This window comes from Clupea harengus, chromosome 1, assembly GCF_900700415.2.
Source record: "Clupea harengus chromosome 1, Ch_v2.0.2, whole genome shotgun sequence".
Lineage (NCBI taxonomy): Eukaryota > Metazoa > Chordata > Actinopteri > Clupeiformes > Clupeidae > Clupea > Clupea harengus.
Genome location: NC_045152.1, coordinates 20,089,825 through 20,106,482, shown reverse-complemented (window position 1 = coordinate 20,106,482; position 16,658 = coordinate 20,089,825). Strand labels below are relative to the sequence as shown.

The following is a 16,658-nucleotide window of genomic DNA, read 5'->3' as shown; positions in this document are numbered from 1 at the left end:
TTCCTTCAAGCTCATTTTATTGAAGTGACAGTTTGGTTTAGCGTCTCAATTTTACACAGTCATGGTTATATACAACGGTAGTAACACAGAAAAATAATGTTTACAAGATGACTACAAAAGGAAAAAAATAGGAATAATCAATGTTTTTCTAAAAATAGTGAAACACTGCAGGCGACCTAGAAGAACTTTCCCTGACCTTTGACCCCAAAACTTGAACTCTGACCTTGTGAACCAAACTCACTCTTCTAGTTCACCTTCATCTGTGATGTAGTGATTAATCAGAAAAGAGACAATAGCAAAAAAACGCCAAAGCCAACATCCTATCATGGACCTGAAGGACCATCCAGAGATCCTCTACAACCTACATTTGACCCCCCTATCCAAAACAGCTGATCCCTGAACACTAACTTAGAGTAATGAGCATATGAGTCTCTATGTACACACATTCCATTTGAAAGACATACATTACGCTGTGCTAGGAATGCTTAAGTCACTTTTTACACAGGTTTATGCCCCACACGTGAAGGCTTTAGTAAAACTGGCTACAACCCTTGACTTGCACCAAGCTAAATCAGCTCATACATAATGGACAGAGAGGGGGAGACTGATGTGACAACCCAGTGGCATCAGAGGTGGCATGACCAACAGCCCACCTGAAATGGATTCTCTATTCACTATTAGAACAAGATAATACAAATATACAATGATACGAGAATCCCTGTTTTGTAAGACATGGTGGTCTTGAACTGCGTTGAGATGAGAGACCTGGAGGGGAGCGGGAAGGAGGGGGAAGTTGGACAAAGAGGGAACAAAGTCAGGGAGGTGAGACCTGGGATGGGTGGGGGAGGACACGGAGCGGATATATGAAATAATGAATAGTGGTCATCCAGAGGTAGAAGAGTGGGACACAGTGGACTGAATGGAGTGGGTTTGCCTCAGTCAGACTCATCACAGACACAGCACGCGCATGAAGAGTGGGACACAGTGGACTGAATGGAGTGGGTTTGCCTAGCAGCCAATTCCTCCGTCAGACTCATCACAGACACAACACGCGCATGAAGCAACACGATCCATAGTTCCCGCTAACACTCGCGATCCAAACTCACTTTCAGCGTCTTTCAACCATTACAGTACAAACCAGTCAAATCAGGAAAAAAAGTTCATATACATTTTATATATTTATGTGTACATAAATATAAGACTCTAAGTGCAATAAAGGGTGTCTTAGGTGATTGAACTAGTACTGGAAGCGAAAGAAACTCTCATTATTGCATTACGAAGCAAAGTGCAGAAGACATGCTGTTGGGATGCATAGCTTTTCAAAAACGGCACATGGCTTCTATCTAGTTCTTCTCTAATGACCTCTGACCTTGTCCTTCTTCTGTGGCAGCGCTGATGTGAGCATTAGAGCATCACCACCTACCGCTTTAGTTACGATGAGCTCATGGATAGCTGCGCGGCGGCGACAGATATGCTGTCATATAGCAAGCGTCACACAGATGAATACTACAGCACGCTTGTGAAGGATGACGTAATTGATCCCAGAGTCTAATCACATTCAACTCTATTCCAGTCTGCTGCATGCAGTAGAGCTGTGTGGCCACTGGGAGGCGATGAAGAGTCACATGACAACTCGAGGAGCCATTTGCGCGGTCCACTCAGAGACACCCTCTAACGCTGGGAAGGGAAGGACTATTAGCATAAACGCCTCCGCCACACAGGCAGGCCTCTGGTAGAGGACTCTGGTCTGCTTGATTCAGCATTACCACTGCAAGTATTGTGACTGTAACAAAAATAGACTGAATACAAAGAAAGCAGACACATCTGAAATCTGAACCGAGGTCATATTTCAGCTGAACAGCAGAGGACAGGCGCCAGCCGTCCCTGATGATCACATGGCAGCACACCAAGGTGAAACGGTTGAATTCTACGGAAGCACATTCAGTTGCCCAACATTGCAGCCACTGTAAATGTAATGAAAAGACCAAATCACTACAATTACTAAAAAGCAGCATAGTTAGCTAAAGACCACCATCTACCTGAAACTAGACCACAAGCAGAATAGTCAATATGTTGACGCAGACCTGCCCACATGGCACTAACATTTATTCATAGTAAGTGTATTTTCAGTGGATCAATGTATTTTAATCCCGATAAACACACTTAGTAGTACTGACAGATCTAACCTGGACAAACATATTTCGTCTTTCCTAGATGTGGAGTAAGAATCAGGACTGTCCAAGTCTGTCCACAGAGGGCTGCAGGTGTTTGTTCCAGTCGAACTGAAGAGACCTGCGTGATGCGGCATATTGATTGTTCACACCAGGTGGAGTCCTTCCTCGGGCTATCGGTGTAGCCGCAGCTGTTGACTTAGGGCTGCTTGAGATTCACTGAACACTCTGTCTTGGTTCAGTGAGGTGACGGACATTTTAGACTCGCTGGGAGTACCCACAGGAGGGATCGTAACCCTCTTGCCTCCACCTGCCAACCCCTGTCAGCCGACATCTCACCCTACACCATTAGATCTTAAGAGGAAAGAAGCACGGAGGGGAGTAAACATCACGCTTCCTGTGTCCAACTAACCCTGAGTCACGTTTTATTTTTAATTATTATTATTATTTTATCTTCCTACCTACAAACACCAGTACTCTGCTCTTACAAACACTTAGACACACACACACACACACACACCGGCCATATTGTGTCACAGAGTGCATGCACTGATGGCTAAACCCTTCATGAGGGTGACTCGACCCAGTTTCTAGTTCCAGACCTGACCCTACACCTAGGAGATAGCACTCACTAGCACCAGATGGGTTGTTCTGCAACACCACATTAGCCTGAGTGAGGATGAAAGGAAATGCTTTTCTAAAAGCAGATAAGCGTGACCTGCACAGAATGAATTATGAAGAGGCTGAATATTTGCGTAACTACTTTTTTTTACAGTATTTTACAGTTTTCCATGAAAACCTTGTGCCTCCAAAAAATGCTTGTCTTCAGATAGCTACAGCTTTAGACTTCCTATTCCCTGTGACCTGCTGGGAGTTCTGCTGCTCCGACAGATCCTATTTTTTACACACTGTGGAGGCTTTGCTGAGGTCTCATGCCAGGTTGCCAATGTTACACGCCAACACCTTAGGCCCTCTCATAAGTTGTGCTGATGTCTCAAAACTGGTGCCCAGGCTAATGCCCCTCTTCAAAAACGGTACCAGATATGAAGATAGTCTGTAGAATCTACGATAAATACGAATAATAAATGATAAATATTCATACAAAGGTTAGGATCTTAGTATTGCCAATGTGCCTTATACTTCAGTGCATGTTGCAAAATAATGCTTCTCATATTTCATTGGATATTCTGATGGTTTCATGCTTTTCTAATAGAATCGGACCGTAGGTATAATTTCATGACACGTATAAATATACTTTTTGCATGATGGTCATGTCACACTGCTGGAGATGTGACCGTGTCATCCTGACAGTATGAGATGATTGGGAATCTTGTGAGAGGAGCCATTTGTCTCGCACTCCCTACTTCCCTCGGGGTCAGGGGTCACTGAGGGAGCTCTGAGGTGGAGACAGCAGGGGAGAGTTGGGTTGCGGGTAGAGTTGTTGCCTCTTAGCTTTCTTAGTGATTGCCTCTAACAGTTCTACACTTTTTATGTGATATCGCGTTATCATTACTCAGGCACTTCTGTCAGCAAGCCCTGGGGTCCTGATGGGGTCCTCGGGGAATATTAGCAAACACTCCTATGGTGCCCGTTCTCTGTCAACCAGTTTGCTTCAGTCACACAAACAGGTAAAAGGGAGAGGAGGAGGGAATAGAAACAGCTGAAAGAGACATGTAACGGAGAGACAGAAAGAAAAGAGTGAAAGCTGAAGGAAGAGAGAGTTAGCACTAGTACGCTAGCCCTTGAAGGGCTACTCCTGGAGCTCGGTCAGGTCCTTCTCCTTGGTCGGGGGTTCGGTGAGCGGTCGCGAGCTGCTGGGAGACTCCAGGTTCTTGGGCTCGTTGGTGAGGTAGCTGCCCTTATACCGGTACAGATACAGATACAGCCCATACAGGATGAGGAAGAGAAGAATGGCTGCAGCTCCGATGATTACTGTGGATAGACACGCACAGGCGCACACAGATAAATACACACACACACACACACACACACACACACACACACACACACACACACACACACAAACAACCAGTAAACATACTCAGACTATGTAATCTATTAGGATGTCACATACTGATCCATGTATGGCAAAGAAATGTCATTTTGTTTTATATTAGGACAAGAAATCATTGTAAGTACAGTTTATCCCGTTGATCCATCTTATCCCGCGAAAGGGGTGAGGCCAGACCACACACTCTCTGATGTCTTGTGCTTGAGTGTGTGTGTGTGTGTGTGTGTGTGTGTGTGTGTGTGTGTGTGTGTGTGTGTGTGTGTGTCCAGTAGGTTAGGTTTGAGCCTGGCATTAATCTGCTGTCTATGTATGTGTTAAGTTTGAAGTAATATCCTCTTGTTTTGTGTAATACATCTGTGAACATTAAGGTGTCCGTGTCCGTGTGTGTGTGTGTGTGTCAGCTACTATTTTTGTCATTTTCATAGACAGGCAAATACCAAAAACCCATTATCTCTCCAACCCATAATCCTAAGCTCTCTCTCCACCAGTGGTCTGGGAAGAGGATTTCTGCTGTTGACAGCATTACTAAGGCAGTGAGAGGTCGAGTGTCTGTGTGAGGGGCAGGGCCAGAGCAAGAGCAAGCAGCAAGCAGACCGAGAGACACAGAGAGAGATCACAGAAAGGGAGACGACAGGGGACTGAAACACACACACACAGACGGACCGAGAGACACAGAGAGAGATCACAGAAAGGGAGATGATAGGAGACTGAAACACACACACAGACAGATCGAGAGACAGAGAGAGATCACAGAAACGGAGATGTTAGGGGACTGAGACACACACACAGACGGACCGAGAGACACAGAGAGAGATCACAGAAAGGGGCTAGGCCTGACAGAGTGATGGTGACTTGGCATTAAAAATTGAGGGGTGGAGATGAATATTTCAAGAGCAATCCAGTGGAGCACTTACGGGTCATCCAAGGTGGGGTCACGTCATCGTGGATGTAGTAGAAGACTACAGGAAAGAGGACAAGAGAGGAGAAAACTCACTTCACCTGTGCAGTAATGTTTCCCCCTTAAAATACCCCTCATTATCGTTATGAACTCTCTGAAATGGGATGTGATCAGTTGCCTTAAAGCATGCTGGGAAGGTCTGCTCGAAATCTGTTTTGAAAACAAAATGACAACCTGAGGAGCCCCCCTATTCATTAGGAATAACTGCTAATGTTAGCTGCTTTCAGTCATAGGAAAATAAACAAGTCAGTCTAACGGACACAACAAATGGATTTAGGGAAATGTAGTCTTACATAGGCCGGTCCACCAGGGGTCCACCTCCCATGGAACATAGCCATGTATAGGGACGAACCCGCCACAATTGGACTCTACCAGATATCCATGCGTTGTTACTGGCGGATTTGTGACGTTCGGCCGGAAGAGCGTCTTCAGTGGGGCGAAGATGTTGTAGCGCACGCCTGAGATGCAGCCCTGTAGGCCGGGGCTGTTGTGCCGTGCAACCTCATAGTCTATATCACCCACCTCTGAGAGAGAGAGAGAGAGAGAGAGAGAGAGTGGAGAAGGAGAAAGAAAGAGATTCAGATACATATTCTTTACTGTTAAAACAGTATACAGGCATATAAAAGAGAGAGAGAGAGAGAGAGAGAGAAACACGGATTTACAGACAACACCTTTTATGTTGTTATATTTATATGTTTGGGACTTACCCATGACTCTGCCCAGGAACATAGACTTGGGAGAGTCAAACCTGGCGTCCACCTCCAGAGCCACCACTTCATACCAGGGCTCCATGTAGTCCACCTGACACACACACACACACACACACACACACACACACACACACACACACACACACACACACACACACACACACACATATCCTCATATGATCAGAGCTTCAGCGTTGCCCTCTGCCCTCTCCCTTGTCTGCCCGTGAGGTTGTAGTGGGTGGTTGGCAGAGCTCACCTGTGTTCGCAGAGTTCTGTTATGCCGGGTGATGTTGACAAAGTGAGGGTAGCCGTCGGCCAGGTTGCGGTAGGTGAGTTGGTATTTATACGTCATCAGACCCAACTTGTACCTCAGAGCAAGACTTCCTGTCGAACCACACACATACCAGTTACACAAAGCCTGAGACCCTGAGTGTGTGTGTGTGTTTATATGTTTGTTTCTGTAAGTGTATGTGTGTGTCTTTTATCTCTTATTCTCTTCTCAAAAGAGTCTATTTGTGTAAAGCATATGCACATTTATCTATATTGCCTTGTTTCACCTTTTCTGTATGATTTTGTATGTTTCTCTTACAGTAAAGTTTGTGTGTGTTCATGTATGTGCGTGCATGTATGTTTGTGTGCGCACGCCCATATCGCACCATCCATGTTTAACAGTACGGCGATGTAATCCTTATAGAAGGAGCTGATATAGAGCAGCACAGCGGGCGTCTGCACTGTGCTGAAGCTGAACTCGATGTCGTCTGTCGTGTCGTTGTAGCCCAGGCTGTAGTTGTGCCAGTGCGGGTCGATCCAGTAGTTGGCCCACCAGGCGTCCTCGGAGATGGGCTCACTGCGGATGTCGTAGCGAAGCCAAGAGCCTGCCTCAAAGTATGCCCCGATATCTGCCAATGCAAGAACACGGGCATGAGACTACACAATCACCAGCACAGAAATAGGAACACTTTTCACATACACATTCACATACATACAGTTATATTTATTGAAGGCCTTGCGTAAGTAGATTATCTCTGCCCTGACATCCAGCAGCCCAGCTCTGAACCCACACAGCCATGCATATGACATCAGCACAGAAAACACAAAAACCCAACTGGCATTCACCCACAAACAACACAAAATAATAAACATTATTGACCATCTCAACCAGGCCATTTTCTTTCCACCTAAAATGGACCACGATGCACAAATAATAAATGCATAAATAAATGAGATATCCAATGCCATGTGCCCTGTGTTTGCTGGGCATCCATTCATTATGTCTGTGTCTGTTTGCACTAGGGGAGGTTCTGCTTCATGGTGCATGTGATAGGATTTAATGAATGTGGCGCTAATGGTGATGTCCTGCCACAGAAAACCTCAGCGGCCTGTTTGAGTTCACCTTCACGTGTTTTTTTTTTTTTTAACGGACCAGGGGCAATGAGTTGGGTCTGTGTGTAAAGCAAAGAGAGCAACGTTTAAATATTTGGGTTTGGCTGCGTCAGGCTCGACGGATTGCCTACAAGAGTTGGACAAAAACAAGAGATTCTTGGTGTTTCACTCCACTCTGTTCAGAGGGCTTCTTTTTGTTACCTATCTTGCTCCAACAGGATTACATATTCAGATAGTCCAAGATTAGCTCAAACAAAAAAAAGAACATGGCCTCTTACACAAGGAGACGATGTTGAGCTCTTTCGAAAGCAGCCTCTGCAATGTGTCTCTAGATACCCACACAGTGACGTGTGCACGGAGGCGGAGGGGGAGGGGAGGGGGAGGGGGAGTCGCTCACCCTTGTGGCAGTAGAAGCCGTCAAAAGCAGTGTTGTTGCAGTCGCACCAGTAGTCGGCGTAGCCGTCGATGCACTGGCCGCCGTTGCGACAGGGGATGCTGGCGTTCAGACACGCCCCTGTGCAGTTTCGCCGGATCCCCACCTCTTCGTTGACCTTCCCCTCCAGGTCGATCGGCATGCCGTTGAGCCGCAGCCCCCGCAAGCAGCCCAGGAAAGGCCTCAGCGTGTGATTGGCAGCACCTTCAGAAGAGCAGAACAGGTGAGGAAGCCAGAGATGAGGATTGAGAAAAAAAGGGAAAATTGGAATGGAAACAAAATAGTTGTACATTCATAATGAACACAGATGAGGTCTGGGAAAACACACAGTAGCCAATTCATGCCAATTCATTCAGTCAACACACCTACTAAGAGAGGCTGGGTGAACTGCATGGAGATGTAGGTTTGGCCCGGAAACTTCCGGATGGCGGCCGGGTAGAAGTCCACCTTCAGGCGCGCCATCTTCACGTTGATCTCTGCCTCCACGTAATGCCACTCATTATCATTGAGCGGGCGCGGCGAGCGGTGCGTGATGTTCTGTATGCCGTCCCCCAACATGAACACAAACGCCACTTCATGGGTGGCTAAGGGGGAGATAAGAGAGGTAGGGGTGTGAGGAGAAGAGAAGGATAAAGGGATGGACGGATTAAGTTGGAGAAGTAAAGAAAAATGAAAGCAGCACTTGCGGAGATAAACCATTTTTTTTCTGGCCTACAGTACTGCTAGTCATCACAGTGAATCAATATTATGTGAGCAAAACTCACTATTTTAGATAGTTCTTCCCATCTGTGAGAACTATGAACTTGCTGTTATTCACTTTTGTTTCTCTGACATGCTGGTTTACTCACAGTTGAGCTCCACCCGCATGAAGCTGCGATGGTGGTCATCTGCGTTCTCCACAAACACGCCACTGGAACGGTACGTTCTGAAGTGGAACGTGATATCAGCGCTGGGGCCGGGGACGAACGTGGGGAAAGTGATGTAGGTGGGCTTGGTGAAGGCTATGGTGTTCCAGATGCTTCCTGTGAGAAGAGAAGACACAGCAGATCCCTGACATCAGGTGTAAAATACAACTATGTTACAAACAAACTAAAAGTACCAAACACCTCATATCATGATTATCGGATAAATATTATTGCATACAATGAGTTATACTCATGTCTAATTTGATATTTGGGCTGAATGAACCCCATGACTTACGATCTCCATGGCAACGGAGTGGCCCCAGGCTGAACTGAGCCTCTGAGCCAGTGCGATTGGTGTCGCCAATAACGACCTTCCTGACGGGCAGGTGGTCCCGGAACATCAGGTAGCCCTTATCTGAGTACCTGCAGGTCACATGGCAGCAGACTGCTGAGCACTTGAGAAATATCTCACTCTCTCACATAACACTCTTTATCTCATCTCTCTCTCACTCTCTCACATAACACTCTTTATCTCATCTCTCTCTCTCACCACTGGCGGTAGTCTGCGTCACAGTTGCACTGGAACTTGGAGTCGGTGCAGGTGTGGTTGATGGCACAGCCACATTTCCCGCTCTCTGGGAAAGCTCCGCCCCAATACTCATGACTCTCATTGTGGCGACCAACCCAGAAGCTGTATGGCCTCCCATCTGACAAGGAAGATGAGGGCAACCATTTTATAAGGACATGATTATTTCCCATTTATTGTGAAAGCAGTGCTTTCTATTAAATGAACTACTCTGGAGATTGTTGTGGAATTTCCTGAGGAAGTTGATGAACCTTCCAAGTCCATGAACCCAAATGTCTGCACAGAGCTGGTCGGGTTACTAGAGTACTAGCTTTCTGAGGATGAGGAATACAATGTTGGCCTTGTGCCTCGCGATGTTCCAGGGTTGTGCTGGGATGAAACTAGAACTTTGGGAAGCATGTTTACCAGGATGGAAACATCTGCAGAGTAGGGACAGTTGTGGTCCCATTACGTCATGAAAGTTATACACAATAATCCCAACTGTTCCCAAGGACCAACTGTTCTGAGAAAGCTGAGGCATGAAGATTTCCAGTAAGAGGGGGGAGGGGTCTTTGTCTCTTAACCAATCTGGTAAGGGGATTTATATGAGTTATATGAAAAGTATAACCAATTATACTTGAGATGTTGAAGGAAATATATAGTATATGTAATGTAAGTGTGTTTTTGTTTCTGTTTTGAGGCATAAAAGATGATGGAGGGCTGTTAATATTTATCACTATTACCCAACCAGCGGTATGACTTTGATCCAGCATCTGCAGAGATATAATAAACTAAACCTATGATACCTTATGCCGTGGTCGAGAAAACTCTAAGAGTCATAATTATCATAACAGAGATAATGATGCAATGCAAACCAATCAAAGAAAGCAAATTATTTTACACCAATCAGGAAAGAATGAGATTTGGCATTAGCCAATCAGGCACTTACTGGGTGTGTTGAGGAGGCGGGACTTGTAGCATGAGAAGTCGATCCACTGTTCACAGTACAGGGACGTGTTGGCCAGGGCAGTGACCTCATCCCAGGTGGAATTCACATACTGGACCTCACCTATGTAAGGTCGATCTATAGTGGAGCCTGACACCTTCGTGTATTCCATACGATTGTGCTCAATTATTGTCCAGGACTTGAACGCTGTTGGTGATAGAAAGCAGAGTAAAAGAGACTCATCATGACCACGTCTTCAGTTGTAAACCTTGAGGCTGTCACTGACTACTCTAGACTCCAACTTTAAGGTCTATGAACAGCCTTTGCCTCTTTTCTTCAAGAATCGGAATCTTGTTCTAGTATCAATAGCCTACGGATTTCTGCACTCTGACAACTAGACTAAGTTCTACACATTCAGGCTTTAGACTTCACTCTTAGTCCACATGCCATAAGTATTCTATATGTTTAGGACTACATGCCATAAGTATTCTATATGTTTAGGACTAAATGGAGCAGTATATCCTGGTGTGGCAGGGAGACACTTTAACACAGCAACAACAGTGACAGCCCCCCCCCCCCCCCCGCTGGTCTATGATGGTCCATGCAGCCTCGTGCTCACGTGTCATCTTGCAGTAGACCATGAAGGGCTTCAGCGGTCCGCTCAGGTCTGGATCGATGGTGTAGTTCCCTGACCAGTACTTCCCATTGAGTCGGTACGCCTCACAGGACTCCCTATACACAGCTGAGAGGAAGACCAAGGACAGGGGCGAGAGGAAGACATAGGACAGGGTGAGAGATTGACAGATTGGCAGATTCTGCCTTTTTTAGAGGCATGTAACAGTGGTATTCATTTTTCTCTGTGTGATACTCACAGTTGTGACAGACTTCTCCTTTGTATCCTGTGTTTTCACAGACGCACAGGAAGTCGTTCCAGGACTGGATGCATCGGCCCTCGTGTTCACACTGGTTCGGGGTACATCTGCAGACAAAGAGCTTGTGTCACCACGGAGTACATGTGCAGTAACAGGCACAAGTCAGGATACTAAGTTCTGACAGGAAATCAAATGAATCATTATTATTTCACACACAGTTTCTGTCAGGTCACATGAGCTATCTCGCCCCCTTTTCCTGGTGGTGTTTTAGACAACCTTCTTACTCTTCTGAGGCCTGTTATCGCCCAGATCCAACCATGACTGAGGCCAAGCATTCAGCCTGTAAGCTTCCTCAATTGCATATCGCACCTCCATTCATCCAATGTTAGGATCATGATGAAGACTTCCCTGGTGTCCTGTCCCTTTTCTTAAAGGATTTGTAATTAAACACTCAATGATTATTTGTTTGGCCTGTCGACTGTGGATAGCAGTGCTTTCTGTTAAATTAACTACTCTGGAGATTGTTGTGGTATTTCCTGATGAAGCCAACTGTCTGCACAGAGCTGTGAAAGTTACACAACAACAATCAGAGGGCCAACTGTTCTGAGAAAGCTGAGGCCTGAAGATTTCCAGTAAGAGGGGGTCTTTGGCAAAATGTCATGAGAAAACTCTAAGAGTCATGATTACTATAACAGAGATAATGATTTTTTTAACAATGCAAACCAGCCGGCGAAAAAGCTCCCTTGTCATTTTTCAATCGCAGCCCCGTTCCTATGAACCCGTGAAACAATGCAGCTCTCTGCCTTTCCTTTTCATTCCTGTTCAGGCTGAGTAATGACCCAGGAGACCACCTTTACTTTCCAAGATATGGTGAGCAAATATTCATATGCTGTTTCTGAGCCGTGGCTTCAGGCCACCTTCAGTGCGGTGGGTATACATCAGTCTTGGCAGTGACGCTGCCCATGCATTTAGCTAAGCCCAAAGACCTCAGGCAGACGGCAGTAAATCTCCTGTGAGTGTCAGTCCCTGTGGAGGGGCCTGGATGCCTCAAGCAGCATTACCATACATCTCTGCTGCTATGAACCGTGACCCTGTCACCTACCTACAGTACAGGGAGGTGCCCCAACATGATAATTGTCCTATTCATCACATTATAGATCATACGGAGGAGGATACGGTCTGGAATGTGGTCTTCACCCTTTGCTAAAGCACAGACACAAACATATACACACACTCTCACACACAATGTCTCTCCGTTGCACAGACGTCTTTGTCATTCTCAATCTCAAGAGGGTACTGTCTTTCCGATTCGCTCTTGGAGTCTGTCTCCATTGCACAGACAACCACAACAACCTTTGCCTCACTAGATTCCTTTTTCCTAGCACACATCCTCTTTGTCATCCTCGTCTTCTTTCACTCTCCTTTTCCATTCCTGTCTCTCTCTCTTCTTTCATCAATACTCACGCATACACACACACACACACACACACACACACGACAAAAACACATACACAAATAAACAAACACATACACATGCACAAAACAAAAATAAAAACAATAACACACACACACACACACACACACACACACACACACACACACACACACACACCTGTCTGTTATGCCACAGGTGCCTAGCAGTAGCTCTGTGTAGCGGCCCCATTTCCTCTGCAGCATGATGTCAATGTCCACCGGCTCGTCATCTACAAAGATCTGCTGCATGCAGCCATGGAAGGTGTTGAGTTTCGTCACACACCGGCCCGTGTTATTGGTCTTCGGACAGCCTGCGACAAAGTGCCCTGATTTGTCACTCTTGAAAAACAATTGGTTGCTTTCATAGATTTTCTGATTACTCTCAATTGCAATGTCATAAGTGTTACAAATAGGGGCAGACATCTCTATGTGGATAGGTGTGCTGGCAGGCCAGCTCTGCGTGTGTCTTTGTTAGTGATTTAGTGAGCATTTGTGTGTGTTTGTTAGTGATTTATTGTGCATTTGTGTGTGTTTGTTAGTGATTTAGTGTGCATTTGTGTGTGCATGTTTGTGTGTGTGTTTTCGGTGTTTGTGTGTGTGTGTCTATGAGAAATGAAACCCTTCTTGAATGAGTCATACGCCTGGCCGCACTCTCTACAGTAATGTCTCTGCAGCACTCGACGCCACTCCGCTATGGCTCTCTGTTAGCTCACCGCTCCGATGGCCCCAATCGCTCACTCACCCCCAAAGAAGTAGCGGTCGCCTGTCCGAACCATGAAGGGGTTGGTGATCTTCAGCGGCGAGCCCTCGTCTTCGTCTATAGTCACCGAAAGCAGGTTGTCCTTGGCCGCCAGGTCCACCGTGTGCCAGTAGCCATCGTTCAAACGGTAGCCTGCAGGCAAGAAGAGACATGTGGGTGTCCTCCTCCTCTTCCTCCTCCTCCTCCTCCCGAAACTAACATGGCTTATTTCTCTCTGCAGCCAAGGGTAGCAGAGCATGTCAGTAACCCCTCAGTTTGACATTCATGCCAGATGACTGAGTGCAAAACAAAGATACTAAGATATTTCTCATCTGTCTATTTTGTCCTCCGTTTAACAACTCCATAATAAATTATAGGGAATGTGGCTGATTACAACAGACCCAGAATGATGAATATAATGAATGCTAACGGGGCTTACTCACCACTGACACCTGAGAGTAAACCGGAGAGTGTAATGCCTGGTTATTGTATTGTATTGTATTGTATTGTAATGCCTGGTTATTGTATTGTATTGTATTGTATTGCCTGGTTATTGTATTGTATTGTATTGTATTGTATTGTAATGCCTGGTTATTGTATTGTATTGTATTGTAATGCCTGGTTATTGTATTGTATTGTATTGTATTGTAGTCTTCCCCCCGGAGCACTCCTCACCTGCAGCGAACCTCAGCCTCTTCTTCCCCGGCTGGAAGAGCGTGATGTTGACCTGTCCCTCGCTCAGGCCCAGCTCTAGGGAGCCCAGGTCGTCAGCGAAGCGTGTGAACATCAGCAGGCCCGTGTAGTCCCACGTGCGGAACTTGAACTTGACCGCCAGCCGGGGCTTGCGGTAGAAGCCGGGCACCTGCAGGTAGTTGTTGGGCCCGATGAAGGTCATGGGCTTCCACAGGAGGTCACGACACGTGTAGTGCATCTTGTTCTGAAGGCAGTTTAAGGTCAGTTCTAAGCAACCATGCCACACTTGTCCATTATGGACAGTCTATGTCTTTGCTCAATCACATATTAATGACATGTCAGACTTGTGCTTATGGACAGTCTATCTCTATGCTCAATCACATATTAATGACATGTCAGACTTGTCCATTATGGACAGTCTATCTCTATGCTCAATCACATATTAATGACATGTCAGACTTGTGCTTATGGACAGTCTATCTCTATGCTCATTTACGTATTAATGACATGTCAGACATGTTTTTGTTGTGCTATCAGTGGTGTGGCTGTTAACTGGCACAACCAGTTAGATGTAACTACATCCAGGACTCACAAGCCATCTCATTTTAGGTCCTGCACAATGCTAAAAGGCTGAACTGTTGTAACGGACTTGAAGCAGTACCTTTCCCTTGGCTAGCCGGATGTCCTCCTCCTGGTACTGTGTCTTCCTGATGATGTTGACTCCATTGATGAAGACGTTCTCCAAGCAGCCTCTGAAGTTTGGTCGGCCAGGCAGATGGGGCAGGTCCTTCTCGATCACACCCCCCACATACATCTGCAGTACAAGACAGGTATGAATTCAATTATTGGAATTTGTTATCACATTGTCATGTATAAGAGGTCTTTGGTAAATGTCTGCTAGTGTTGGTCTCAAAATTAAAGCTGTCGAGAACTCAGGTGCTTGATTGACCTATATTTCTGGTCAGCAATCAGTGTTTGAATCATCAAAGATTTGCAGGTATATTTGTGTAAATACCCCACCTTCGAGTCCAAGTCCAGGTAGTTGAACTCTCCGTTGAGGGTGGTCATCTCGGTTTGGCTGTCCAGTGTGAAGTTGACCTGGCGGCCATAGCGTTTGATGGTGACGTAGTGCCAGTGCTGAGTGTCCAGAAGGTTCCCCGCCCTCACGGTAGTCAGACCATCTGTCTGGTGCACGGTGCTGCTACCTGAAGGATGACATGCCTGTGTCAGTTGTTTTACTGCCTCTTGCTCTGGGGCAGGATGTTAACTTTTACTGCCCCTGCCTGTCTGACTATTGCGTTTGCCTGACGCCTCTGACCTGACCTCAGACCTGTTTGTGAGAGAACTAGGTGCCACTCAGTGATGAGATAAACTGGCGTTCCGTACCGAGGCTCATGTGCAGGAAAAGGCGGCCCCTCTTTAACTCCAGCGTCAGAAGGTCTCCCTGCTGGCCCTCGCTGTGCAGTAGCACCCCCTCTCTCTCCAGGGTCTTAAAGTTCAGAGCAAAGTGGTCCTGCAGCGTGCGGAACTGCTCGGGGAACGTGTAGGCCACCATGTCGTCGCCCTCAAGGTGCATTACATAGGAGTCTGAGGAGGCAAAATCAAAAGGTCAAATGTCACAGACTTTGTGGGCTTTCTGACTGGAGTACACAAATCTAGAGCCAAGTGATTGGCATAAATACCATTGAAAATTGATGGAGAAAAGTCTAACCCTGGACAAATTAACAAAGGCACCAACTGCTGAGTTCTGTGTGAATCCGCCCGCTTCTTAGAACGTGGATTAGATCTGAATATTTTCACACGCTAATCATTCTCGTTCTCATCACATTTTACACCCACAATTCCCACAAGGCTGTCTCCAGATCAGGATGTAATACACATCTAGCTCCATGAGATTAATCAAGTGTTGATCCTGCTGGTCCATGCTTTTACTGGTATTGCTGAAGAACTGAGCCACTTCTGTGATCCAGTGATGTGAATGGTGATCAGTGGGCCACGCTCACTCCAGGTCTGCTCACCGTATGGACAGCCGTACACCTCCAGCCGTACGCCAATCTTGCCTCCGTTCTCGGTGTTCCAGCCCATGGGCAGGAACCGCAGGTGCTTCGCAGTGAAGGGGTAGTGGAACACGTTCCTCTTCACCTGGTAATAGTTCCAGTTGCCTGGCAATGTCTACAGAGCATAGAGGTGGTTAGAACATGACTGATAAACTATATATCAGGCTGTCTACAACAACAGTTCTGCATAGGAATATATTCTAAGCACTCCTGACAAATAGAGTATTTAACTATCAGTTTATATTTGGAAAGTTTTTTATTACAACCAATGTCAAGTACATGAACAATATAGAGTTCTTAAAGGAGCCATACATAGATTGAATGTACATGTGAAAATAATGCCACTGATTATGACCAAATTATGTACTTCTGCACAGTGTTTTTAACTAAATATGTATGTCCAGACAGGATAGGGAACCCAGTTAGGCATGAGTTCCCTCCTAAGCATGGAGAGGGCGTCAGCCTTTGGCCTCTTTACCATGTTTCCCCCTTTCATGACGTATGGGCTCCAGGCGTCCGGTCGGTCCCCAAACAGCACCATGTATTTGGTCACCCAGTCATAGGAGTTGAAGGTGCCCTGAGTAGAGATGGCTGTGATGCGATACTTCTTCCCCAGGTCAACCTGCAGCCACGGCTGCCTATCTATGGGGGAGGGGGACCAGCCACTGCTGCCTGCACACACACAGGAACACGCGCACATACACATGACCGCACACACACACGCACGCGCACACACACACAC

The 16,658-nt window shown here is 46.3% G+C and overlaps 1 protein-coding gene across 2 annotated transcripts in view; it reads right to left on the bottom strand.

Annotated features, from left to right (window-relative positions):
• Nucleotides 1-16,658, bottom strand: part of cntnap1 (contactin associated protein 1) — a 23,666-nt gene continuing 7,008 nt past the window's right edge. Inside the window, exons 3-24 of one of the 2 annotated variants that reach the window (XM_012825659.3) lie at nt 16,395-16,588; nt 15,878-16,031; nt 15,246-15,446; nt 14,880-15,064; nt 14,521-14,673; nt 13,842-14,103; nt 13,170-13,319; nt 12,567-12,738; nt 10,955-11,061; nt 10,702-10,824; nt 10,086-10,289; nt 9,122-9,278; nt 8,867-8,994; nt 8,515-8,688; nt 8,032-8,250; nt 7,631-7,870; nt 6,507-6,749; nt 6,107-6,234; nt 5,848-5,941; nt 5,434-5,664; nt 5,097-5,141; nt 1-4,103 (exon numbers count right to left, since the gene is read on the bottom strand). In XM_012825659.3, coding sequence (XP_012681113.1) covers nt 3,922-4,103; nt 5,097-5,141; nt 5,434-5,664; nt 5,848-5,941; nt 6,107-6,234; nt 6,507-6,749; nt 7,631-7,870; nt 8,032-8,250; nt 8,515-8,688; nt 8,867-8,994; nt 9,122-9,278; nt 10,086-10,289; nt 10,702-10,824; nt 10,955-11,061; nt 12,567-12,738; nt 13,170-13,319; nt 13,842-14,103; nt 14,521-14,673; nt 14,880-15,064; nt 15,246-15,446; nt 15,878-16,031; nt 16,395-16,588 — 3,746 coding nt within the window. In that variant the 3' untranslated portion in view covers nt 1-3,921. The remainder of the gene's footprint in view (nt 4,104-5,096; nt 5,142-5,433; nt 5,665-5,847; nt 5,942-6,106; nt 6,235-6,506; nt 6,750-7,630; nt 7,871-8,031; nt 8,251-8,514; nt 8,689-8,866; nt 8,995-9,121; nt 9,279-10,085; nt 10,290-10,701; nt 10,825-10,954; nt 11,062-12,566; nt 12,739-13,169; nt 13,320-13,841; nt 14,104-14,520; nt 14,674-14,879; nt 15,065-15,245; nt 15,447-15,877; nt 16,032-16,394; nt 16,589-16,658) is intronic. The other variant, XM_031570649.2, reaches the window with a different exon arrangement.